This window comes from Juglans regia, chromosome 12 (genome assembly GCF_001411555.2).
Source record: "Juglans regia cultivar Chandler chromosome 12, Walnut 2.0, whole genome shotgun sequence".
Classification (NCBI taxonomy): domain Eukaryota; kingdom Viridiplantae; phylum Streptophyta; class Magnoliopsida; order Fagales; family Juglandaceae; genus Juglans; species Juglans regia.
The window spans coordinates 27,267,492-27,295,214 of record NC_049912.1 but is presented as its reverse complement, the minus strand read 5'-3'; the positions used below and the strand labels follow the sequence as shown (position 1 = coordinate 27,295,214).

General features: G+C 37.0%; 4 protein-coding genes across 4 annotated transcripts; 2 read left to right on the top strand and 2 right to left on the bottom strand.

Annotated features, from left to right (window-relative positions):
* Nucleotides 1-488: 488 nt before the first annotated feature.
* On the top strand, nt 489-1,357 carry LOC109020367 (30S ribosomal protein S17, chloroplastic-like). Its single transcript, XM_019002816.2, has one exon. It carries the CDS (start codon nt 638-640, stop codon nt 1,112-1,114), a length of 477 nt encoding a protein of 158 aa, XP_018858361.1. The 5' UTR covers nt 489-637; the 3' UTR covers nt 1,115-1,357.
* A 1,441-nt stretch (nt 1,358-2,798) lies between these two features.
* Nucleotides 2,799-8,065, bottom strand: LOC109019204 (homeobox-leucine zipper protein GLABRA 2-like). The gene is made up of 11 exons (XM_019001449.2): nt 7,842-8,065; nt 7,443-7,705; nt 6,645-6,762; nt 6,277-6,471; nt 5,788-6,168; nt 5,530-5,631; nt 4,485-4,694; nt 4,096-4,270; nt 3,728-3,999; nt 3,551-3,637; nt 2,799-3,411 (listed from the first exon to the last, which is right to left on the bottom strand). Exons 1-11 carry the CDS (start codon nt 7,920-7,922, stop codon nt 3,031-3,033), a joined length of 2,265 nt encoding a protein of 754 aa, XP_018856994.2. The 5' UTR covers nt 7,923-8,065; the 3' UTR covers nt 2,799-3,030.
* A 4,909-nt stretch (nt 8,066-12,974) lies between these two features.
* LOC109019203 (pentatricopeptide repeat-containing protein At4g21065-like) lies at nt 12,975-15,809 on the bottom strand. The gene is made up of 2 exons (XM_019001446.2): nt 13,713-15,809; nt 12,975-13,337 (listed from the first exon to the last, which is right to left on the bottom strand). Exon 1 carries the CDS (start codon nt 15,671-15,673, stop codon nt 13,745-13,747), a length of 1,929 nt encoding a protein of 642 aa, XP_018856991.1. The 5' UTR covers nt 15,674-15,809; the 3' UTR covers nt 12,975-13,337; nt 13,713-13,744.
* Nucleotides 15,810-16,427: 618 nt separating this feature from the next.
* LOC109019206 (golgin candidate 5-like) lies at nt 16,428-27,280 on the top strand. The gene is made up of 20 exons (XM_019001451.2): nt 16,428-16,675; nt 16,875-17,106; nt 17,773-18,869; nt 20,084-20,155; nt 20,966-21,040; nt 21,830-21,944; nt 23,134-23,195; nt 23,305-23,352; nt 23,674-23,958; nt 24,046-24,105; nt 24,202-24,285; nt 24,415-24,480; nt 24,555-24,653; nt 24,734-24,952; nt 25,191-25,308; nt 25,381-25,601; nt 25,824-25,883; nt 25,971-26,084; nt 26,813-26,887; nt 26,969-27,280. The coding sequence occupies exons 2-20, from the start codon at nt 16,950-16,952 to the stop codon at nt 27,002-27,004; spliced, it is 3,063 nt and encodes a 1,020-aa protein (XP_018856996.1). The 5' UTR covers nt 16,428-16,675; nt 16,875-16,949; the 3' UTR covers nt 27,005-27,280.
* Nucleotides 27,281-27,723: the final 443 nt, after the last annotated feature.

Sequence of the window (27,723 nt, the reverse complement as noted above, 5' to 3'; positions counted from 1 at the left end):
TACATAAATCATATTATTCACATCATTTAAATGGTAATATTTAATTTATAAAATTTAAATTTTAAAATTTATCTTTTAAATTTAATTATATCATGTAAGTATTTATTAGGTATACTCTATACTTCGATTTAAGAATATAATTTTTTATTTATTTTTAGCTAAGTGAAATAATTTTTACATATTATGAATCGTAAAATAAGTCATAAAATAATAAATATATCATTGTTCTTATTAAAGCGATAAAATACAAGCTTCATCTACGTGCTTAATCCTCTTGTAAGGTAATATAAGGGATTTTGTAAAAAGTAAAAACAAGGGGGTAAAGTTAGCTTAGAAAGAAATTGGGTGCCAGTGTGCTACTTGGGTTTCTATGGGCCTTGGAGAAGCTTTTGGGCCTGGAGGTCCAAAATCTGGGGGCTTTGGTTTGGTTTAGGCTGGTCCAAACTTGAAAGTCTCCCTATCATGTGGGCTGAACTGATCTCCAAATAATCCTTCTCTCTCTCTCTCTCTCTCTGCGTCCTGACTCCTGATTCTCCTTGCACGTATATTGTCGTTACAACCAAATCCACTTACAAGATAGGATACGGTAAGGAAGAAAACACCTCCGGCGGTTCCTTATCCCCCTGCCAATTCGAGGATGCCTCTTGCACCCTCACTCATCCAACTCCCTCCCCTACACTCCCTCAAGCTCTCCACTCCGTTCCTCCATGGCTGCACTCCTCTCAAACTTCTTTCCAAACCCACTTCCTCTCTCGCCTCACCGGCCCCATCCCATTCCTTCCTCCCTCCCATCAGAGCCATGAAGTCAATGCAAGGTAAAGTTGTTTGTGCCACAAGCGACAAGACCGTGGCTGTGGAAGTAGTGCGCTTAGCGCCTCACCCCAAGTACAAGAGGCGGATCAGGAAGAAGAAGAAGTACCAGGCTCATGACCCGGATAACAAGTTCAAGGTTGGCGACGTTGTGCAACTGGAGAAAAGCAGACCCATAAGCAAGACCAAGACTTTTATAGCTGTGTCGGTGCCAGTTAAGAATTCGAAGAAAAAGGCGACCGAAGAAGAAGTGCCAAAGGAGCTTGGGATTCCATTGGAGTCTCAGCAGCTGCAGCAGGCTTAGAGTGAGGTCTGTATTGTCGTCCATTTTGTGATTTTGCAATGCTTTTGTGCTCAGCTTTATGTTATGCTGTTTGAATTCAGGCTTATTTGACGGTTATCTTGGTGTTTGGAATTATGTTTTCGCTCAAATCCATGTATTTTAATGGTATTTGGTAATCGGATTTATATTTTATTGGCCTGACTCTGCTTGAACTCTTGTATTTATTTTATGTGTTTTGGTATAGTAAGTGTGTTCGTTTCATTTCGATCTGTCTTTGAATTGGGATTTTTTCATTCACGAAATAGATGGAGGTAGCAGTGACCACTCTTGGAATTAGTAGGATTTGAGAGTTGAGACGGTGTGGAAAATATTCTGGGAGGATACAAGAGAGAAACTGCGAGTGGATGTGAATGAACGAAGATGGATATATGATCGTTTTGGGTGTAGATTTATTGTGAATTATGTGAGAGCAGTGCACATGGTGTGGCATTTAAGGGTGAAAAGCGTGATACCTTTTAATTCGGATTCATTGCACTCGACAGGTAGATTCTTGCTTTCATGAGTTGACAAGAGTTATATGCAGATTTAGGAATAGTTTGTCAATTTTGTTTCTTTTGCTGGGCTTGAGCTTTTGATTAACATAGGAGGGCTATTGGTGAGCAGTTTTGGTGACTTTGCTTATGATAGGATATTTAATAGATCTGGGTACTGCTCAGAGGAACTGCAAAACTGATGTTTGATAATATGTCACTTAGAGGTTCTTGATAGCAAAAAGCTTATTTTCTTTTGTCATGTGAAGTACATTCTCAACTGATGAGGTGTAGCCCGTAGATTTGATGTAACTATTCATTACTCAGTACAATAAGAAATTTATTAGATTGTATACTCTGGATTGAGAAACTTTCGTCTCAAGTCCCTATGACTCACTAGCATTTGTTGGTAAATCTGAACTACTAGATATGAAACTATGAGAGTTAGCTTTAAATGGATATTTAACTTTAGCAAGTGTTATCCTAGGCTTGTAATCTTGTATACTCAATTCTCCTTTTTTAATTATTCAAGCGAAATGTATAGACCAAGTATAGAGTGCAGAAGAAAAAAAAAAAGGACATGTCAGTAAAGCCATTTGTCATGGGATTAAACTGGCATGATGTGCTTCAAGCGGATGCTTTGTTTGTTAATGATGGTTCAGAGTGACTAAATATAATAAGATAATTGATGATTAAGATTGTAATGTTCCCCACTACATTCAATCATTAGGGTGCAACTTAGTGTTCAAAGGGCGACTTGGAATGAGCTATAGATTCAGATATCTTGGGTTCGATTCCACATTAGGAGTTCCCTTTGATTATTTGAGACAGTTTTGGCGGGTGTGGTCATGGTTCTAAGATTTACTCCCCAAGGGTGGATACCTTGGTGAGGTTCCATATTATCAAAAAAAGTGCTATGTTCATTATTTTATTGCATCATGGGATGTATGAGGCCTGCATAGCTGGGCGGATATGCCAATCTTGAAAGTAATTGAATGAGGGTCTTCATAGTGTTATTAATAATATAAAGAAGTCCTTACCCTAGAGTCAGTAATGAATCAGTAAACCATTACTTTTTTGAATTGCTACAATATTCCCAATGGACCAAGTTATTATTTGAACCATTTTTGTCATGAGCAATGTATTAAAGCAGCAATTATAGCAACCACAATATGTCATTGACAAAATAAGAATTCTATACACATTTGGAAAGATTCTACTTCAACTCTCTCCCTTACACGTTCTTTGTATCTCAAGAATGCCAATTACAGATATACTCTCCGTTATAACCAATAGACAAATCAAAGACTCATATAAAAAAGCTGATTTGCTGAGCTAAATATTTGGAAAGGAAAACGAAACCTATGAGTTTACAATTAATTAGTGTCTATCCAATGAAATTATTGATCAACCATCCTCGCATTGCAAGCTTGTCTTAATATTTCTCAAGGTACATGATATTATAGTGTTAACAGAATCCACAGACTCCACGGTGGGCTTAGCTGTTGTAGAGGTACTAGTTAGGATCTGGAATGCTATTGTAAGCAAAGACCCAGCTTCTGTGCTCTTCTCATCCTGCCTAGAAGTAATCACTAGGGGCCTCGACTCAAGCCCATCTGGAAGAATCGAAAATCCCGAAGGCAATATGGCAATGTTGCTAGAGTCACATCCCGTCATAACAGATTGCATGCCGGTAATGTCCACCGGAGCATAGACCACCATAGACTCGTATGCATTGGTGCAGCTATCTTGAATGATCCACGTACTGTTCTCTTTCGATTTCATTGTCTGAAAGTTTGGAAAACCAATGTTAGGATGTGTTTAGGTGTTGTCCGACTGTGGTGAAGTTAGAGTTGAATGGAGTCTGTAATTTTGACTTTAGAGAACTCAGTTTAATGAAGTTTGTAATTTGACTTCAAGAACTCACTTGAATGGTTACTGCATTGCCACGATCTTGCCCCTTTGATAAGTTTGCAATGGATTGTGTTTGATCTCCTTTGAACATTATGTCCCACTAAGATTGACAAAAACGAATATCATGAGCCAATCATCACAAACAAATATGTTATCACTGTACTAAGTTACCACTCCAAAGCAGACAGACCTCATTTCGTCGAGCTTCGTCTCGTAAGAAATCAAATAGAACATGAGGAGACACAGGCAGCCATATAGAAGAAACTGCACACAAGATCAACCCAAGCGGTTCTCCGGGATCGTTCAAGTTCTTCCTGGAACTTATCCTTATGTCTTCCCCTGTTTTGCTTGAGACCTTGGTCCATGTATGAAAGCTCGATGCTCCAATTGCATGGCAAAAGCTGCATGTCATCCTTTGTGCCAACTTCAATATGCTTTTCCTACCAGCCAGTGTGGCAACGCCTATATTTGAGACCAGGTATATGCTTCAAAACCGGCCCTCTCTATATTGAAGTATGCAACGTACAGTGAATCCAAAACTCATTCATCTTGGCTTACCGGTTGAATCCTTGGTGGGGACATTGGTTGCCATGAAGAAAACGAGCCGTTCACATTGGAGTTGCAGTGTCGCCATCCAATGCCTTGCACCAAAAGCTAGACCGCTGTTAATAATAGAGCGGTACATCGTATGAACTGTTGCTTTCTGGCATTCCAAGTGTTCTACCCAAATAACCTGCCAAACAGCTGAAGACCGTCAAAAAGCTTTGCTTGCTACATTGCTTTAAGTATACGCTTTACTCCTTTAGTTTCAACTCTCGATTTTCTTTTTATTTTTGAGATTTTTTTCCCATACCCTGGCCAAGATTGACCATTGATTCTCCAAAATGTCCCGTCACCAATTTAGGGCAAGAACAGTGGGATCAATTTGAGAAAATCTGTATACGTACCTTACAATGGCCATTTGATTTATCCTCGATGATGCAACCAGATGGGCGTTTTCTGCATTTCACAAGGGATGCATCAATGTTATCCTCCACTTGGTCGATTGAAACATCGACAACTGCCCATTGTTCAGCGCTAAGTTGCTTGCAATATCTGACGAAGTACACTTCTCTAGTTGGCACCATGGGTGTGAGCATTTGCAATTCTGCGAACATCTGAAATTGAACATTAATCGTCTTCTGTTAGGATCTCGATCTCGATCGAATGAATGCTTCCTGGAAATTAATATCGTTTTTTCTTTCTTTCTTGGTTTTTTTTCACTCTTGAAGCTAGAGATTTTCCTTTGTTGAATCTAGATCCAAACTCATGTGGCATGCAGCCAAAATGTCCAAGATTTTGAATCTTTGATCATCTTTTACAAGCTGATATATATGGTCCGTTTGAATACAGAAAATATATATTTTCAATCTATCTCATTTTATCATTATAATTTTTTTAAATTTTTATATAAAATATAATAAGTAATTTAATTTTTATAAATCTTAAAATAATAATAATATTAAATAAAATACTACATATAATAAAAATAATTTTATAATCTAACGTATTGCATCAATTCGCATCAATTTTTTAGTTAACTTCTGTGTAATCTATCACTTCATCTAAGATCATCTCCTCTCAATTATATGATACAACAGAAAAGTTGTTCCGACACAAAAGTCCCTACTTTTTGTTTTCTTTGCCTATCTCGTGGTTAGACCACATGATGGCAAAAAGTGAGAAAAATTCGAGGATTCTTTCAAATGGATTAAAAAGAAAGAGCATTGCTACACAACCTCCACCACACTTCATACTTTTTTAAATTTTTAATATTTTTAAAATTTTTTTTTTTGAGTTTATTGTTTTTAAATTATTTCAAATTTTTTATTTATTATTCATATAATAAATATTTAATAAAAAAGAAATTAAAAATAATGTAAAGTGTAGAGTGTTAGGAAGTTGTGAAGATTTTTTGAAAAAGAAATACCAAAGGTTGAACGAGCAACAAACCAGTTGTACGGCACCATTCCTATTAGGATCTTCACCATCGGAGATTACATCAACAGTGGCCGCCTTTGAGATCAAGCACGGAAACGTTTCTTTCCACTGACTCTGCAATAAAAACAAATTAACATGAATATCATATATATAGATCGAACACTAATTTATATGATTTCGTGTGTCTCTGTGAGAGAGAGAGAGAGAGAGAGAGAAATCTTGCATGGTCTGTCAGTTTCATGGAAGTTTTTTTTTCATTTAACTTCTTACCACATCCGTGAAACATTGAAGAAGCCGTGGGAGATCCACAAAAACAACTCCAGTCTCTCTTGAGGCTTCGATGGATCTCTTTAGCCGTACATTGTTACTAGAATTTTTGGCAGAGAGCTCTTTCACATACTCATCGTAATTAAGTATTTCACGACCAGTTTCGACGCTACGTATCCATAGTGGTTCTCCAGCTGTAGCCATCGTTATCAGCTCCTCCATTGCTTCATTTACTATCTCCATTACCCTCGACTTCTTGAGTCCGAAAATTCCACTGAGAAAATTTAACGAGCTTCTGCTATCTTGGTCTTTTCCAGTTGAGCATGAAGACGAGCTGGCTGTTCCCGGAGGATATTTTCCGAGAGTTGCTCGGAGTTTTTCTACCTACAAGTTTGCCAAACGAAACGGAATTATTCAATATAAAACACATATATAGCGGCCTGAAAGGAAATTGAAAAGCAACTTTTTCATGAGTTGAAGGATCTTTCGAACCTCGGTTTTGAGTCTTGCATTTTCGATTTTGAGCTGTTGTTCATCTGTAGTAACTGCTGCGTCTTGGCTTGTGGTGGCCGTGCCACAGTTGGGGCAACAAGCTTTGTTTATTTGCTCACGCATGGCTTTATTTTCTTCTCGGAGTTTCTCCATTTCCGATTTCAGCAAAGAGTTTTCATGCCGCTCTTGTATAGCCTGCACAGTTCATTGAATTAATTCCTCATTAATTCATGACTTCACGAAAATAAAAAATAAAAAGGTGCGCGCAAAGCAATGATTAGAAATAATTTGGACCAATAAAATTGGATCCTAGCTAAACCCATGCAACATTATGAAAGAATAATTAATTAGATCAAAATTATATATACCTTGATTTGGGTTCGACGATTTTGAAACCAAAACTTGACTTGCCTAGGAGCAAGGCCTAATTGCTTGCTGAGTTGTTGCCTCTGCTTCTCATCTGGGTGGGGCGACTCTTTGAATAGCCTGCAATCGATGGAGTTCATAGTCATATATATATTATGGCATTAATTGGAGGCCAAAATATCAAAATGGGCTTGACATTATGACATGAAAGTGTGGAAATAAATGATGATTATTAATACATAGCTTTAGTCATCGTCTGCGGGGAAAGAAAAAAAAAATATATGGTTTTTATAATATTATCTTCCTGTCGATAACCATGAACATGTACATAAAAAACAAAGAAAATAAAGTTAGTGGAAAATTTAAGATGGCTTTAACTTTTGAATCTTGTTTCTTTTGAAAGTATGATCATTTGCACTAGCTTTTTATAAATCTTTGGGAGTAGTTGTGAATCGTATAGTACCATAAAAGCAGACATAAAGCTATTGACATGCAAATTAACGCACTTTAACCGAGGCTTCCTTGGCAAGACACCGGTAAATGAACAATTATCAAACCATGTTCATAAAAAAAGCTATTCCCAGCAAACAAACACCCCACCTGGAAGCCATAACTGGTTTTTTTATCAATGATTCAAGCAACTCGAGTAACTCGGAATTTAACTCCATGCAAATGCTTAAACTTATTAGTTAGCTAGGCCTCCTGATCAGCTTTTGAATCCTTTTTCTTCTTCATATATACGTACGTACATAAAGAACAAAAATTGGCAATCATGATATCATTATAAAGAAAGACTTTACGCTTCCATTTCTCTGATTTGCTCAGCCGTGTGCCTATGATACTTCTTTCTCTTCTTCTTCTTGTTCTTGTCCCCGTCACCATCATCATCGTGTTCTCCTTCGCCTTCGAAATCATCCTCGGATCTTGATCTCAGGAGCCCCGAGTTCTCGCTGCTAATCTCTGCCGTGTCTTCTCTCTGGCCGCCGCCGCCTCCGCTTCCCTCATCCCCCTCCTCCACCTCCATGTTCGCCGCCGCGGCCCCGGCATCGCGAAAAATCCCAGCCTTTTACGTAGCAAACGCAAAAAAGAAGGAAGTAAATAAGCAGAAACTATATATATATATGCTATAAGAAACGAGGAAAGAAAAACGCAATGAATCGTAGATGTTAAGAGAGTTTTATGATGAATGTAAATATTACAAGGCTGAGAGACAGCGCCGGAGAGACAAAGAAGTCTTTGGTACGAGAAGTGGGTGGGTTATTCGACATGTCCACGCCCATGACAAGGCAGGGAGTAGTTGTGATAGGGGTGGCAAACTGGGCAGTTTTATGGAGCAAAAATGGTGATGATCATCAATGAGTTGTTCCTAGAGAGAGACTGAGAGAGAGGGAAAGGGAGGTGGGGCTGCTTGATTTAAGGACATAAAACAAAACAAAATAAAGAAACTTAAAAAAATGAGTTTTCTCTCTCTTTTAATACATTTATGCGTCATTTGTTGTGTGTTCGTGCGTATGAATGAGAGAGAGAGAGAGTGAAGAGGGCTGGTAGGGGTTGACCGTTAGATACTGGGAGTGGAATGTGAAAGTCCCAACTAACTTTAAAGCAGTTGAATAAACAAATGCATCAACAGTATTTTCGGATTTTTCTTCAATTAGCAACTTGGGCTAAAAGAAAGAAGCTGCAAAGCTCGAGATCATTTGCGATTTATTTGATTGATCTGGAGAGGTAGGGACAGCTAGATTTCTGCAAAGCAACTTTTACTGCATCAATTGAAAGTTTGTCTCTAGTATTGGTTATCGTGAAACAACCCGTGTTTGGAGTTGGATTAATCTTAGCTTTGGTTTTGGTCCCCATAATTAATTAATTAAGCAGCATTTGGTGAAACATTAATTTTCTTTTTTCCTAGCAATTTCTGCTGCAAATGTAGTTATGTAGATCATAAGCAGATAAGAACGACAACTCCTCTTGTAGAGAGATGTTTGGAGATCGGATTACCTTGCTCCCAATCGGGCCAATCCTTCTACTAAAAAGAAAGATAAAATATTATACATAAAATTTACTTAAGATCTTATTTGTTTTAACAGATGAGAATATTTAATATAAAAGTTAAATAAAATATTATTATAATATATAATTTTAATATTATTTTTATTTTAAGATTTAAAAAGTTTAATTTTTTATTTTATTTTATGTGAGAATTTAAAAAAATTATAATAATTAACTGAGATGAAAATAATTATGAAAATAAAAATATTGGGTTCACTGCAGATAGATATAAAAATTCGAACAAAGGCTGATTAAACTTGGACAAGTTTGGATGGCTAATTTAAATCAGATGCCATTCATGATTGTCTATAATTAATAGGTATTTTAGGAACCATATCAACAAGTGGCAGCTCACCAACATAATTAAGGATAAGGTCAATCCATGCTGCAGCTATGACCACCTCAAAAGCTTAATTTGTAATTTAAATTTGTGAACATTTTTTTGACCTTTTTGGTCTCCAGTTCTGTGTCATTATGGCTATTTTATCTCTACGTGTCTTTATATCAATCATTAAAAGATCAGTTGAAAGAAGTGAATGCAATTAATGGATTTGCCTCCAAGCTTTTCTTCTTTTTTTTTTTCACCCAAAAAAAAAAAAAAAAACTTCAACATGGGCTTAATTTAAATTTTCTGATATTGCGAAGGATTAATTTTTACCAGTATTATAAATTTTCTGATATTGCGAAGGATTAATTTTTACCTTTAAAAAAAGACATGCAATTCAAAGGAGATATATCTGGTTGGTGCATGGCTATCCAAGAAACCAACAGAAGCTGTAGGTTTTCACCAAACTAAGTCGGTGCATGAGTTAAATGGTTACACCAAACACTTTGGAATGAAAACTATATAGAATGAAAGTTATTCTAAACACTTTCAAGTACATTTTCTTTGCTTTTCCTTACTCTTTGAAAGAGGTTAAACGGGCATGCCATCCATGTCGTAATGCAAACTCAGCATTAATACCAAAGTACTATTATAAGGGATCAAAGGCATGAAGTCTAATTGGCATAACTCTCGACTTCTAACATGAAAGTCTTGAATATATAATATACTTACCGAGTGTCAAAGATGTTGAAGATCATGCGGCTCACTTCTTCAGTACACTCAAAATAACATTTTTTTTTTTTTCTATTTAGCTAGCGTAAAACATTGAGCTTTAACGGATATTGGTGAAGACGATTTTAGGAGCAACAAGCTGCAAAGAATCTTGATTTTGAGCACGAGACTTTTTTACGTTATCCTTATCTTCTTCCACCAACTAACCTAATAAATTGCTTATGTGCGTGCACGAGAGAAATTTAACTCGATTTTCTATGTTCAAAGTAAAGCTGAAGAATATTAGAAAATATCAGTGTCACTATTTATGAGCTATCACGCTCCATAATTAAAGTTTTGGTGCCATATAGGTTATGATTAAGGTATCTACAATTCAAATCAACCAAGCCATGATATTATTTGTTTTCTTCAGTTTGGGGATATATATATATATTTTTTCATCTGTATTGGTAGTTAGGAATGGTAGATAATATGAAGCAATCACATGGTTCGACAAACCTAATAAGGAACAGTATTAATTAGTTTGAACTTCCTTTTGGATATCTCTCTCTCTCTCTCTCTCTCTCTCTTCACATAATGTTTCTTTCATCTTACTTCGGCTACTCTCTCTTTTAATCGTTATAGTCCATCAAGGAAAGGAAAAAGAGGAACCAGAAATCCACCAAAAAGAGGCATCTTGCCTTATTATTATTATTATTGTTTTGAGGAAACAACCCATTGAAAGGAAAAAGTTTGAAATATATCAGGGAAAAGTTGGGAGAAGAGGGAAAATTTGATGAATTTAAGGTATGAAGGAGAAAAAAAAGTCTAGAATGACGAGGTTTGAGAAAGGCTATGAAAGAAAACAAATGGCTTACAAACAAGAATGAAAGAGAGAAAGGACGGGTGTTGAAGAAGAATATAGAAACTTTAACAGAAATGGTGTTCATAGAAGGTTAAACAAAGTGAAAAGAAGAGTGGAATCTCCTACTTCCTCTTCCTGAGACCAAAATACACATCCTACAATACATATTATAAGTATTATGTATAGATATTATGTAAAGGTGGTCAGAGAGAGAGAATAAATAAGGGTTAATAATCCTATGTTGAAAAATTGAACTTGACATCAACCTCAGTAGAAACCCCGCCTACCAAGGTAAAGCATGGATAAAAAGGTTGATACTCAGACTACAATGCAGTGACTTTGACGCCCTTATTGTAGTTACAGACAACTCCTCCAAGGCTCTGTTTCATTCTCTTCCCAGTTCATTTACATCTCATCTCATAAAAAATCACAGTACATGCTACTCCATTTGCCTCCTACAGTTCACTTGATCTGTTTTCTATCCTTATTATGACAAAACCTATTTTCCATGGAAGGAGTTCATATTACTTCCATTGCTTATATATTCAGAATTCAGGAAAATAAATCTGCCTATAGATATATGATACACGGGAGGCACAGACATGTTGCTACATTTCTATTTCAATGTTTTATCTATCGTACACCAAGATTCAACTTGATAAGATAGCCCCAATCACTCATTTTAAACCACGAAACAAGCCACTCCTAGGGTAAAACAAAAGCATACCTCTCTCACATATAAGTATTGTCCTGCTTCAACGGTTCTTATCTTCTTAGTTTTCAAACCATCATACATCAGACAGTAACTAATGCGCTTTAAAGAATGGAAACAAACATCTTCTGATATAGTAATTTGCATTGGCTAAGACTAATAATATGATATTATTTAAAGATTTCCAATCGCCACGCTAATGTATAAATTCCAACACGGCACGCAATCCACATGGGACTGCCAGGCCAGAGAGCAATCTGGCCCACCCTAGGATGCTGGCACATTGAGAATCGAGTCAAATAATGATGCCACGACAGTCTGTTTTAGTACAGTTAACATGAAGCTTGTAAGATCATTCTTTATTAAAAGGCTAAAGAATTGCTGTATTATCTATACAATCTGTAGAGATAGTTAGATGTTGAAGAGTAGATGAGATGGTTGTTCTGGAAGTCAGGTGAAAAGCTACTACAACAAAGTGCCATGCAATATTGAATGGTAATGAGATATAAATCTTATGGAGGAGGTTTTTCTAAAAGAGCTGATGTGTACAGACACTTTTATGTCACTCATTCATGAATGCCCATTGCTTACATTGAGGTCAGGCAAATTTCTAGGACAAGATAGATCCCACCTCTGTTTGTCCCTTCTTAGTAATTGAACTAATTAAAAATTTTAGATTCTAGTCTCTCTCTCCAGTGTGTGCTGTGTGCATATGCAGTAGGTTAGTTGGAATGGAATATTAGAAGAGAGGAAAAAAAGGCATGGGGTTCTCTAAAGAATAATGCTGAACAAATTGGCATTGATTACACTAGCAATATTGACATGTAGCCAATTATACTGGCTGAAATTTACACTAATATCAACTAAAATTCATGATCACTTCAAAGTGGGGCTCAATCGATTCTAGTTTCATTTTGATTTGAGTCTCAGAAAATTTCTATAAATCCTTCACAGGGTCATGCAGGGGAGTTTTATTCCATATGTCATTCTTCTGCTTGAATACCTTCCTTGATTCATCCACAAAAATTCATTGGAGTTTGGATTATTTTGACAATGTTTAATATATCAACTTTAATGTTCAAACTGTTACAGTCAAAATGGAGACAATCCAAGCCAAAATCAAGAAGATTCAGAATGGATTGCTTGTTTGGGACAAATGTTATGCCAACACCAAAAAAATATCAGAGATTCAGAATCAAACGCAGTCAGAATTGATCATTTGTTCAGGCAAAATGTTAGGCCAAATCTGAAAAGTACTCATTGTTTAACAATTTAAATAAAAGGAGTCATAAAAAATTAATCTCGATTATCTTTAAACTTTAAAGGTGGTTAGAATAGAATTTGGTTTAAATATTGGCCATGCCCAAGACTATGACACTTCAAATCAGCGACAAAAAAGGGGTAAAAACTACCATTCCCAACTAACTCAGGCTCCTATGCCCTACTGAAGCAGTATTTGTCACGCTTTTAGCAATCTCCCAAGTAGTAGTGTTGCCAATAGCAAACCTACAAGTACACTGTCTTCATTTGACGAGGGAATCCATGTCTGCAAACATTATCAATTATCCAGGAATTCTTATCCGAAGAGATGCCCCACAGAACAATGATTTTAATGGGAAAAGAAAAGAAAAAGACCTTTTCTGGAAAATTATGTAAATAGAGTAACGCAACCAGACAAAAAATCTCAGACGTAACTCCAAGAAAATTTTGCGATCCCTCAAGTGCTGAAGGTAGCTTATGATAAATCAGAATGCTCAGAGAATGCAAAGATTTAGATGAGTACAAACCAACCAGCATGAAACTAGAACATCCAGTATCTTAAACTAAAAGATGAACTTACTAGCAAGTGTACCCTCACAAAGTCGAAGTAGCACCTTTGATCCACTACATGGGCTTCCAAAACTTTCATTCGCTGCTACTTGCTGTGTCAATGGTCGTTCAGAGGAGGTAAATCTACATCAAGCTCAACACTTGGCTGCTTCCTTTCCCACCTATGGTTGTTCAAATGTGTTGAGCGCTAAAAACTTCCACCGAATCTGCAGATACCAGGTCTCATGTCCAGTACTGCCGCAAAACTCAGACATTTTAAATAGTGGTGTGGTTTCACTAATGGATACTACTAGTCACTTCCCATGCCTCTAATTATTAGACCATCCACCTCCATTTTAAGGTTGTTGGGATAGAGCAGCACATTTCTATTTTTATGGTAGCAGCCCAGCGCATTTATTAGTTACACAAAAATCTTCCCTGTTTTACAAGATTCTTGAACTATGCAATAAATTCAGATAACAACATGTGCTTCGCTTCCATCAACAATGGTGTATATGGTGTTCTCTACCCAGATTCATTGTACTATCCTTCTTCATCATATCCTAATTTCTAAAATAGATAGTTTTTGTTAGAACATATACCTTAAATTTCCAAATGTTTCTCCCGATTCCATTTACCAATAATCACCACAAGAACAAATCCCATCTTTAAAATGATGGTAGCGATTGACATCTCTGATAGTGATTTCCCTCTCTGTTATCTTTGAGATGAACTTGATTGCAACATGACAGTCCTCGCATACCCGGAGGTTCTTCGTTATCAAAAGCCTGGTTCCAGGGGGAGTACTAATGAGTCCAAATGCAATTGCTAACCTTTCACTGTGACTGCAAACCATATTAGTCTTTTCATCATCCTCCACATCATGGAAAACTGATCCAGTAGCTGGGACATAGCCAGCTTCTTTCATTCGTCCTCCTAGCCTCTTCAATTCTGCATATATTGCTTCAGAATCAGGATGTGAATTATCACCAGAGAGGAATGCATGGACTTTATTTTTTATGTCAATCCAGCTACAAGCAATGCTTTTCTTTATTCCCCTATCCATCATCAGCTTTCTCAGTCTTGCAACTCCATCCCACTTGCCTGCTTGAGCATACATGTTTGATAAAATCACATAATTTCCAGAATCATCAGGTTCAAGTTCAGTTAGTTTTTCTAATGCTACTTCACCCAACTCCACATTGCCGTGGATTTTGCATGAATTCAGCAAAGCACCCCATACGCCAGAATCTGGCAGTACTCTCATTTGCATTATCAGATTGTAAGCCTCTTCTAATCTCCCACAGTGGCCAAGGAGATCAACCATGCATGTATAATGCTGAACTGTTGGATCTATGTGGTAATCTCTCATCATCAATTGAAAATACATCCGCCCTTCATCAAGCAAACCCCCATGACTGCAAGCTGCCAGAACACCCACAAAAGTTATGTGATCAGGCCGAGCTTTCTCCTTCATCTCCTCAAATAAAGCCAGTGCTGGAGTAGCATGACCATGCATCGCATACCCAGTTATCATTGCATTCCAAGAGACAACTCTTTTCTCCTTAAGCCGCTCAAACAAATTCCTAGCCACCTTCACATAACCACACTTGGCATACATATCCACCAGTGCAGTCTTTACCTTGTCATTGGACTCAAACCTATGTCTCCAACTAAACCCGTGAAGTTCCATCCCTTGAGGAAGAGCTGCACTGTCAGCTGAAGCTGATATCACAGTCACAAGAGTTGCCTCTGTGGGTCTCAGACCTGCCAATGCCATTTCACTACACAGACCGAGTGACTCGTCTGGATGCCCATTTTGTGCATACGCAGCAAGCATAGAGTTCCATAACACAGCATCTCTTACTTCAATCCTATCAAACACTTGGCGAGCACTTCCAACACAACCACACTTGGAATACATATCAATTAAACCGGCACCCACAAACACATCTGTCTCCCATCCTGTCCTTGATGCGTGTTCATGAATCTTCCTCCCGTCTTCAATGGCAGAAAGAGCAGAGCATGCCTTGAGCACAAACGGGAATGTAAAATTATCAGGCTCGAGCCCATAATCAAGCATTTGGTAGTAAAGAGAAATAGCAGCCTCATACGGTCCATTCCACGCATATCCACGAATCAAAACATTCCAAAGGAACAAATTACCTTTAGGAATTCTATCGAACAAGAGATGTGCTTCACCTAAAGAGTCACAAACACAATAAAGATTAACAAGCTTTGTAGCTATAAATAAATCAAACCCGAGACCCACGTGGCATAGATGAGCATGGAGTTGTTTTCCAGGGTTGATCGCTTTCCGGGCAATGCAGGATTGGAGAAGAGAGGCATAGTAAGAGGGGGCCGATTGTTGGGTGCGCAAAGCGCGGAGGTTAAAAGAAGAATAAACAGTTTGATGGGGTTTGGGGTCGGCGTTCTGTTGAGGGGTTGGTACCGGGAACGAGTGATATAGGAAGTGGGAAAGGCTGTATTTGAGAAGGGAGCAGAGGGAAGATGAGGACGGAGAGGTTATTTTTAGCATTGGTAGGGAGCAAAGTACTGGCATCTGGCGTTCCAAATAAGGAGGAGGAGAAGGATATAAGAGGCGTTGTGGAAAGACATAAGAATATAGTAGGCTATTGAATCAGCCCGTCTGGGAGCTAACAGATAGTGGCGGGAAAGCGCAAGGTGCTTGGATAAAAGGCTCGGCTTCACAGTCCTAAAAATAAGCCAAGTTGAAATAAAGATATTCATAAACTATTAAACAATATTAAACTTTTTGTTTATTTTGATTTCAAATATTATGTAATTGTTTTTAATTTAAAATAGAATTATAAAAATGGGGGAGTTTGTTGTTGCCCTTCTCAACTTCTATAGTAACTTTTTTATAGTGAGTGATAATTGTTTTTGGGTTGATAAATTAAAGAGTATTTCCATTTATAAATTTGTGTGAATAATATATTTTTTTATGCCGTTGAATGTTTTAATTGATAAGAGATTTAAAATTTAAAATTTTATTATAAATTAAGTTTTATTATGTTAATTACGTAGATGCCGTGTTTTACACACTAACTTATAAATATAAATATAATTTGGGATTCATTCGTTTGCTGTTTTAAAAGGTGTGTTTTGGATACAGATTACTCAATCCATTTTTTCCATTTTTATTTTTTGAAATCCCCTATTTTTTATTGTTTATGTATTGTGTCGTTTGATTAGAAATAATTTTAACTTTACATAATTATTTTTTATTTATAATAAAATTATAAAAAAATTGTAAATTTGAAAGAAAATGCAATGAAAAATAAAAACACGATAAAGAATTGTACGGGAGACTGCAAATTTTAATTTCGCAGAGCCATTCAGATCAACCCCGGCGCCCCGCGTCCACGTCTACCGGACCAACCACCTTCTCTTCCAGCGTATCAGAAAGATCTCTCTCTCAGATTCTGGAACCGTAAGGGCCAATCACACTCCAAAAGTCGTTTAAGCAGCTCGAAAAAGCGAAATAGCCACGATTTGATTGGCGAATCACGAGGGCCTTCACACCCAATCGGACTGCCGAAAGGTCATTTCCCGAACTTTCTTCCTCACTTCAATCCCCCGCCGTTGATCTCCTTCTCAGATTTACGCATTCATTGCGAATATGATCTCGCATCTTCGTCATTATTATACCTATGGATAAGCTGTGCATCCAAACCCAAAATACCGTTGAAGTATTTTTTGTAACTCTGTTGTTGTTGAAATTGGATTGGCATTAAATGCAGGGTTCTTGATGTGTTCTAATTCTCCGGTCAGAGAGATTCGGATCGAGTTCCTTGATCTCGGTTCGTAATCTGAAGATGGCGTGGTTTGGTGGGAGAGTTTCCTTGGGGAACTTCCCGGATCTCGCCGGAGCGGTGAATAAGCTCCAGGAGAGCGTGAAGAACATCGAGAAGAATTTTGACACAGCTCTCGGTTTAGAAGAGAAGTCGGAGAATTCCGAATCCAGCAATGAAGGTACCATTTTTGTATTTCCATTATAATTTTGATTTACAAATCAACCAGTATAAGCTTGTTGTTATGTTGAACCACGCATAGGTATGTTAGTGGAGTGGTTGACTATCTTGCCATATAGTGAGTTGTGGTTAAATGCTATAGCTAGACTACGCAGCTTTAAGTCCTTTCGTGGAATTGAAACCCGACTATAGCAAGACGTGGACGTGCAACGAAAATAATGGAGTCAGTCAATGGGCTTGTGATTTATGTGTTTCATAATACGGAAGATTGATTGAGAATTACGTTGAAAATGTACCTTTACATTTTTCGTGTATGTACATTTGTTTCTGCCCTCTAGAATCCCAGAGCTAAGAGAGGAAGAGAGGACTATTGTTCCAACTCAGTTTTCTTCAGTATCTTTACCCCTCTCCTATATACTATCATCTTGCTTCAATCTCTTCGTTTCCAGCATAAGAGGTACTGACCCTCATCACCTCATCTATAAAAACGTATTGAAGTTTTTCTATTTCATGACTCTCTGACACTCTGTGTTGTGTAGCATAGTTTTTTCTTGTTGGTTTGGTCCAAAGTTCTCAAGATGTAAAAGGGTGTCCGTTATTTTGTATCAAAGTTCAAAATGCAGGTTTTAAATTTATTATGGCTATGATCTCTCTCTTTACTTGCCAGCATCAGGTTCATGGGCTTCCACTGCCGACAGGAAAGCACTGTTTGATCCTGTCATGGCCCTTATGGGGCATAAAAGTGAGGAAAGTACTGGTGAGTCATCAGAAATATCGGAATCTTCCCAGTATCCACCTGCAGTTGAGAAATCATCTGAAAAACCTGGCTCTGCGCAGCATAAATCTAATGTAGAGGAAAAGGAGGTGACCGAAGTCAAGAGTGACAGATCTCTCCATTCTGGAGCTGAACAAGCAGAAGAAGAAAATGAAATCCATGAGGTAGACAAAGATGCTAAGCACTCAGACACTGCAGAGGAGACAAATAATGTAACTTCAAATTCAGAACTAGCTGAAATCCAAGAGGTAGCCAAAGACGCTGAACGATCAGACATGGCAGAGGAGACAAATAATGTGACTTCAAATTCTGAACTAGCCAAATCTGCATCAACAGCTATGCCTATTATACAACCTGAACCCAACAGTCAGGATGTTGAGACATTGGAGTCTATTGACAATCAACAAGAGAAAGAGAGATCAGAAGTGGCACCCTCCAAAAATCCAGACTTGGTGCAAACCAAGTCAGGTGCCATTGAAGTAGATCAAGTTGAGAATATTATGATTTTGCCACATGAGTTGCATACTTTCATTGATACAAGTGAGAGTCTGGATGAACAAGTGAAAAAAGTAGAGAGTATGGATAAGCAGAACTCGCAAGCAGAAGATATTGCAGAGACAATTGAATGTGAGGCATCAAGTGATAGCCATGCTGGAGGTGAAACTGAGCTCTCTGGTTTACATTTTGTTCGGGCTGAGGAGACTAATAGTGCTGGAAACTCTTCTAACCATCCATTGACCAATGCACTTGCTTCGGATGAAGCTGCAACGACGGTGTCTCAATCTCTTTCTCCTGAAAATCATGCAATTATTAAGGGATTTGAAGTGGATCAAAAAGCCAGAGATGATGAGGCTGACATTAAAGAGCAACAGGTGAGCTCAGGAACAAATCACTCCGGTTCTTCAGATACTCTGTTTGAATTGGAGAAGGTGAAGAGGGAGATGAAGATGATGGAAAATGCATTGCAAGGTGCTGCTAGACAAGCTCAGGTATTTCACAAGGCCATGTTCCTTTGATACCACAGCTTTTATATGGCAGCTATTTACACATAATTTTGGGAATAAGTAAGGTCATTTGATTGTGTTTAAGCCTGCCCCCTGAAAGTGTTGAAGGTCTAATCATATTCTTTCAGAATATTTTCTTCTTTGTTGTCTCTTCCTTTTTTTGTACTGACTGTAAATCTCTATAATGATGATTCAGTGATGGTTGAATGCTCTTGTGCACATTTCTTTCTCCATATGTGGATAATTATTTTAGACCGATTATTATGGTTGGGAATATTGACTCTGCTGAAGGCACTGCAATCTCAATGAAGGTGCCGGTCCTTTAATGTGCCTCAACCTTTGGTTTTAATAGCCTACTTGACTACCACAACTGCAGGGGACTCCAAGTCTGTTAAATTCTAAAGCCTACCTTCAGCACCTACCTGTAAATGAAGGATGACATTACCACCATCAATAAGGCTAAACCATCCCATACACCACATGTCTTTAGTTTTTTTTTTTTTTTCCTTAAAATTGCGCCTAATTTCTTGTATAGTCAACCATTAATCTATGAGGTATCTTGCTTTCACTGAGAGAGTCAAAATTCACTTAGGCTGTATTTGGATGTTGAGCTAAGCTCAATTAAGTTGAGTTCTTTACAAATAGTAGTGAATTGAGTAGTGGAGGGAGTTATGTGGAGCCCATCTAAACTGAGTTTAAAGTGTGTTTGGATGTTAAGATGAGTTTGGTATTTTTTATGAGAAATTGAAAAAGGTTGTAGGTCCCACGTATAAAAATGTTTTAAATTGAAAAAAGTTGTAGGTCCCATGTGTAAGAAGGTTTTGAGTTGTGATGAGTTTAGTAATTTGAGAGTTGGGTGTTTAGATGTTAGACTCAGCTTAAAGTTAGACTAAACTCAGCTTATTTTGGGAACCAAACGCAGCCTCAAAGAAAAAAGAATACGATTTAATTTTAAATGCAAGAGTTGAAATGCAATCACAGAATATAAGGTCTCATCAAAATTTTGGATTAATGATAGGTCTCTAGGACATTCATAATCACTTCTCTCCTCCACTTGTCTTGGGCTCTAGTTGCAATTTTTCAGAATACAAGCATGATTTGAATTGCTCAGCAGTTTGTCTCTCTGCATCCTGTGAAGACATTTTATTTGATCTACTTTTTTTTTTAGATTCTGCTAAATTTGAATATTTTGGTTCTAGGCAAAAGCGGATGAGATTGCTAAGATGATGAACGAAAATGAACAACTAAAGGCCGTGATTGAGGATTTGAAGGTCCGTACAATGATACCTTATGTTCCTTAAAATGTACTTATTATGAGTAAGTATGATTTTATCACGATATATTCATGTATGTATGTATGCCAGAGAATATTATACATCCACGGTTAATTGATTCATGTGCACTAGACTATAATGATTATTTTGAGATCTCTTTGATGTGCTTTTGTAGTTTTTGCTTATAAAATATCTGCAAGTGTATTTTTCGTTGGTTTCATTCCCAATTAACTGATTTATAATGAATTTCTTTCTAGTACTTTACCTAGATCACCTATATTTATTTTGTTGATAGTTTATGCGTCTAAAAGCAATGAACTCTTAGTTTTGGAATTTTCATTTCTACAATTATGAAATTATACTTACTTATTTGACTTGAACTTGCTGAGTACCCTTTTTTGTATGTTCCAATTTTGGGCAAGCCTGATTAAGTTTTCTTGAAACTGTGTTGGACCCATATTTTCACACTGAACCCACAAATGCTTGTATTTTGGAGTCACATTTAGATCATTGTAACTTTCTGTTTCTGTTATAGTTAAATCACTATCATCCGGGCTCAATTCTCTTTCTTATCATAAAAAACTATCACCTGGGCTCAGTTTATACGTGAACTCTTAGAAGTTTTGCTTTCATAAAAAAAATATCTTCACATGGTTGATTGCTATATACCTGTCATTTATTTCTCATCTGTTTGCTGCATCTTTCAATTGAACATGTTGGGATCATAAACTCCATGTTTGAAAGATACTTCGCTTCCCTTGACTTTTCATTCATTCATACTTTTAACTGCTGAAAATTATGGAACAGAGAAAATCCAATGATGCAGAAGTTGAGTCTTTGCGAGAGGAATACCATCAGAGGGTTGCAACTCTGGAAAGGAAGGTGTGTTTTTCATCATTTTTTTTTTTTCTATGTTCATGATTTAATTCAGATAGGTCCTAACCATTTAAGAGATTCAGACTCTAGGTTGAAAAGCCATTTTAGTTTTTAAAATTTGATTCTTAATGTGTTCATTTCTTCACAATGATTGAGTCGTACTCATATTTTCCTCCAGTAGCACAGTGCTCATCTCATGATGTATGCTTTTCAAAGATTTTAAGTTTTCTTAAAGACCCCAAAGGGTTTGTACTTGTCAAGTTTCTGATACACTGCTAGCTGTGGTGTTTTCTTGGTTGTATACTAATTTTTTTGATGCTTCTGAGGCATTAGAGATGTAGATGTTTCATTTTTCTGTCATGGAAATAATGACTTCTTTTATCCTTTGATTTTAAATCTAGTATAATAAAGATATAATAATGACTTCTTTCATACAATTTGGTGTACCATGTGAAAGAAGGAAAAGGTATTGAGCTTCAGAACGTGTAACCTTTTTATACCTGACGAATTAAGTTCATGTACCATGTATTAATTGGTAACTTGCGGATCAACTTTACATTGCATTGCTTGGAGTAATAAATTGCAGGTGTTATCTTAATATTTTGTAAATTAGGACTTAATGATCTTTTCCGTAATTGCCACATTTACATTCACCAAAGCCTTAATTCCAACACGAGGTCAGGTGCAAATATTAATTCTTGATATAGTAAGCCTGTTTAGTGGTAACAAATAGAATCCTTTTACCCTATACTTACCTTTACCTTGATCACTAATTACCCTGGTGTATGGTTACAGGTTTATGCTCTGACTAAGGAAAGGGATACGCTTAGAAGAGAGCAGAGTAAAAAAAGTGATGCAGCTGCTCTTCTGAAAGAAAAAGATGAAATAATTACTCAGGTTATGGCTGAAGGTAGAGATGTGCAACCTCTAATAGTGGCCTATTATTGCGTTTCTTTTCTTTTAACAAAATAACCTGTATTTTTTCCACATGTTCGGTTTTTTGGTGCTTGTTTATGCTAGATGCACTATCTAGGCTTGAGCTATTGAGAGGCTTGTCTTAGACACATCAGCATTATAGAGGGTCATCTGTTATGTTATAGTTTGTACAGAATGGAAACTCATGGTCAATTAGCTGACGCCTAAATGACGCTTCCACTCCCTTAAAGTAGTTGGTGGGTGAGAGATTGTGGATTTTTATCCCATAGGGTGTCCTTTCAACTTCTAACTCATGCACCCTATTCAGTTTGGGCGGTGCATGTTTTGGCTTGTTCAACATGGGCCCGACCAAATCCTCATAACAAGGCTTGAGGAGGTTTTTTTGTACAAATTAAGCATTTCCATTGTTACCAAAAGAATATAAAAACTATTAAACCTTTCCTTGAGATAATCTATTGAATAAGGGGAGGTCCATAGCATGATTTTATTTTTTCTCTTATTACTTATAAAAACAAAAGCATGATTTTATTTTTCTCCAATGCAATAAAGTTACATAGTGTCTATTTTCCATTGAGGGTATTCCAAGAGTTTGATAGAGTAATTATGAAAAAATAAACATTCTAATTTAATAAAAAAGAAATGAGGACCCTCATGATATTTGCTCTATTTCAGTCAATATTATATTGTAATAATTCTGGGGAAGTATCACACTTGGCTGGGAAGAAGTGTCATGTCCTCAAATGTTCGAAGCATAAATTTTCAACCGGAGAAAATTCTACAAATTATAGGATGATGGTGCCACAGTGCAATTTATTCACTTGTAGCACTTTGAGGCCTCTAGTCCCAAGTTTCATGTCACGGGCCTAATTTGTATGTGAGGTTCCTCTGTACAGTCATGATGGATACTTTCTGGATTTGCTGGTTTCCTGCCAATATTGTTTCAATTTACTTATTGGCCAAGTATCATGGTAAAATCTGATTCCCAAACAATGACAATTCCTTCAAGAAAAAAAAAAACTTGAATGCAAATCGGTGAGGAATTTGGAAGTCTATATATTAGGGAGTATACAGATCCTTTCCTATGTGTTCTCAATATGTGTGTGTGTATATATATATATATATATATTGTAATTTGTTAAATCGATTTTTGTATATCATCTCAGGTGAAGGGCTTTCAAAAAAGCAGGCTGCTCAAGAATCTCAGATTAGGAAATTAAGGGCTCAGGTATGGCTTGCAGGCTTCCTGGTTGTCTAACTTTTCATCCTTCTGCTGCTACCTATTCTGATATAACAAATCCTTTGTCTTTTCTTTTCTCCTTTTTCCTGAAAGCTAGATTAGAGAGCTTGAAGAAGAGAAGAAGGGGCTGATTACTAAGTTTCAGGTAGTCAAACTTCTGAGAGATTCTCTAAATATGTTATCTCCTTGACAATCAAACTGAACAATCACTTTCTCCGAGCCACTATAAAGTTAATAAAGAAATGGACTTTATGCAGCACTTGTCTTAGTTTTTACCTGTTTGTAAGAAAGTGTTCACTATTCTGTTGCCTGTTAATTGAGGAAGTCCATTATATAATACTCCAAAGTAAATGAAAGTCCATATGATCTTAACGGAACTAGCACGTTCTTGTTAAAAATGTAGAGATGCTGTTGTGAAGAAGATTCAATCTATTATTGATAAATGGTATATAATTTCTACTTCCAGGTAGAAGAAAATAAAGTAGAGAGTATCAAGAAGGACAAAATGGCTACAGAGCACTTGCTGCAGGAAACAGTAGAAAAACACCAAACAGAACTTGCAGCACTGAAAGAATACTATACAAATGCTTTGAATGCTGCGAAGGAGGCTGAGGCATTAGCAGAGACGCGTGCCAACAATGACGCAAGAACTGAACTAGAGAGTCGTTTGAGAGAGGCCCAGGAACGTGAAGCTATGCTAGTTCAGGCACTTGAAGAATTAAGGCAAACTCTGAGTAGAAAGGAGCAGCAGGTTTTTGAGACATCAGTTGGATTGTTGGTTTTTTCCAGCTGACATGCCACTGATCATGATTAACATACTCTATCATCAATTTTGCAGGCAGTGTTTAGAGAAGACATGCTTCGTAGGGACATCGAAGATCTTCAGAAACGTTATCAAGTTTGTCAAAATTCCTCTTTTTTGCTTAAACTGTAACCCTTTATTTCTTTCTCATTTGTTGGCATCATCTTGCAGATTTTTTTTTTCTTTTTCTAGGCAAGTGAGCGTCGATGTGAGGAGTTGATTACACAAGTTCCAGAATCTACAAGGCCTCTTTTAAGGCAGATTGAAGCTATGCAGGTGAATATGTAAAAACAAAATTTTAGAGTTCTGATGAGGATGTTTATGGATCTCCAATGCTGGTTCTTCAATTTAGTTGTGTCAGTTTGCTTGGGTCTTGTGTTTGATTCTTTATTTTATTGGCAACAGGAAACAACTGCCAGAAGAGCAGAAGCCTGGGCTGCTGTTGAGAGGTCCCTTAATTCTCGACTTCAGGTGTGTAGAAGTTTTTGTTAATTTCATTTGAAACATTTACATTGCTCTTATATGATTACATTTATTGCATACAGGAAGCAGAGGCCAAAGCTGCAGCTGCAGAGGAAAGAGAGCAATCTGTGAATGAGCGCTTATCTCAAACCTTATCTCGAATTAATGTTCTTGAGGCTCAGGTTCTGCTTTTGTTGGTTATCTTGTTTTAAGTACTGGGGCTTTTTCATAGAAACTAGCTCACAGCTGTGATTTGTTTCAGATCTCATGTCTTAGAACAGAACAGATGCAGTTAAGTAGATCCCTTGAAAAGGAGAGACAGAGAGCAGCTGAAAATAGGCAAGAGTACCTTGCAGCCAAGGAGGAAGCTGACACCCAGGAAGGTCATGCAAACCAGCTTGAAGAACAAATTAAGGAACTCAGGCGGAAACACAAGCAAGAGTTACAAGATGCACTGATGCACAGGGAACTGCTACAGCAGGTGGTGCCTCTGGTTCTTATATAATTTGAAGTTACATTTGATAGTAAGAAGAGGAACTGCATCTAGCTCCATCTTAGTAGTATTAAGAGATCTTAGTCTGATTCATTTTAGTTCATAGCCGTTAAGTGGAACTTTTTTATTCATTATTTTTATTGAAAAGTTTCATTAGACTGCCCTTGTTCTATCTATATCTTAGGGTCATTGAGATTTTCTGGATTGACTTCCTGATCCTTGACAGGAGATAGAAAAGGAGAAAACTGCTCGGTTGGATTTGGAAAGGACAGCTCATGTTCATTCTGCGGCTGCTGCAACAGATCAAACTCCAATAACAAAGCACAGTTCTGCTTTTGAGAATGGTTTGATGCTTTGAATTTACTTTGCATGAGTTGAAGGTCCACAGATGTTATATATTTTGAAAATTTGTGCAGGAAACTTAAGCCGAAAGCTTTCAAGCGCTAGCAGCCTAGGCAGCATGGAGGAAAGCTATTTCCTGCAAGCATCTTTGGACTCGTCTGACAGTTTCTCCGAGAGGAGAAACGCTGGAGAGTTAACCATGAATCCATATTTTATGAAGAGCATGACGCCTAGTGCTTTTGAAGCCGCTCTACGTCAGAAGGAGGGTGAGCTTGCTTCATACATGTCTCGTTTGGTATGGTCTATGTTCTAAACTCCTGAAATTTTATTTCTTCCTACACATTTTGTTTCTTTTGCTTTATTGCATTTTCCAGTTATGAGCTCTGCAGAGTTGTGTTTGTTCATATTCAACCATTGTTGAATTTTTAGGGGCCATACAGTTATATTATGCCGTTTCATTATGAACAGTTTTCATTGACTTACTGTTTTGATTGCTTTTTGTTTCTCTTTTGCTAAGGCATCGTTGGAATCTATACGTGATTCTCTTGCCGAGGAATTGGTCAAAATGACAGGGCAGGTGAGGTTCAATATCTTATTTTTATTCTTTTAAGTGTCCTTTTTTTTAAATTACATATTTTTTGAGAATTGCTTGCGTTGAATGCAGTGTGAGAAGTTACAGGTAGAGGCTTCCATGTTGCCTGGCATACAGGCAGAGCTAGAATCATTAAGGAGGCGACACTCTGCTGCGCTGGAGCTAATGGGTGAACGTGATGAGGAGGTATGTATATTCAGTCTGGATCTTTGCTTGGAATGGTAATATGTTTTCAGCTTGGGATATTCTGTATAGCCATTTATAGGATCAAATCTGATGCTAGTTTGTTTTGTCATTGAGTTCTCTGCTTCATTTTGGATTGAGGAACCACAGATAAAAGCTTAGCTTTCGATTTTGATAGATGAACACAGGGAATGTAATGCTTGGAGAAAATCAGAAGTTGTACTTACTTACCTCTGGGAAATCCTCCCTCCCCTTGGTCAAAAAAATAAAAAACAAAAAGCAACTGAAAATATAGCTTTGGACTTGTGGTTGCCCTGAAGCACATGATTTCCACCATGATTCCTTTTTTCCCCTCCGGTTATGATGAGCAACCTCAGAGACCAGACCTTGTAAATCATCACGAATTTTTTTATTTTCCTGTTATGACTAGTCCCCATGTAACACATTCACATCACACGGATTTGGTAAATCATCAGAAAAGCCGATAGGACGTGACCTCAAAAAATTGTTTACACTCAAGAGTTAGAACCTTAGACCATGGGGAGTATACCCCCAAGACCAAGGCCTTTACTACTTGAGCCAACCCCTCGGATTTCCATCATATATTCTTTAGTGTTGCTTTTTCAATATCTGCATTGTATCTATATTTTTATGTTGTAAATGAAAACATATAAAGAAGAGGGTACTATTTTCTCTCAAATCCTGACATATATACGTGATTGCATGTCTAGCTGGAAGAACTTCGCGCAGATATTGTAGATTTGAAGGAGATGTACAGGGAGCAAGTAAACTTACTTGTGAATAAGGTATGATTTGAAGCAATAAGTAAAAGGAGGAAAACAAAAAAAAAAAGAGCTTGGTCTTCATTCTTGCCTCTTTGTTTACAGATCCAGATAATGAGTTCATCAATGGTTACTGCCTGATTGGTGGAGTTACTATTGTGGTATAGCAGCCGGTCATTATGTTTCATGGGATAGTGCCAAGATAATGGAACTAGTCTTCGGTTAACTTTTCCTCTATACTCAAATCTCCTTTAGCTTTCTCCATCTTGTTCAAGTATTTTTGCAGCAGATATACGAAGAGTATGCATGCCCTTATTAAATGTGATGTGAATTGTAATTTTTGCGAAATTGTTGTTTAGCCCGAAATCTTAGTGCACATTGTCAAGGTTCGAAGATGATTTTTATTTTTTATTCTCATTTTTCTTGGATTGATTTATTCACAAAGGATTTCATCTTTCTTACAGAAGATGTGAGAGAAACACATTCACCATTTGCGTGCTGATGTTCTTACATGGATTAAAAATTGTAGTGTGATAATTTTTTGGAAATTTTAAAAACTGCGAGGATCATGACAATATGTTTGGGTTGCGGTAATTTTGAAATGGAAATATGTATATGTTGGTAATTTTTTGGTACGTATTATTTTACTTCTAACCATAGCTGATGCGTTTTATTTTAATTTTTTTTAATTTTTAGTGATTTGATCTATTAGGAATTAAAACTTGTGATGAAATAAGTGGTTTGAAGTTTAATTTTATTTTTTTAAAAAATCTTAGAATCTTTTTAAAACAGTTACGATTAGAAGATGCTTGGGGAATGAGATGAGATAAGAATTTTGTATATAGTAGTAAGATGTTTTA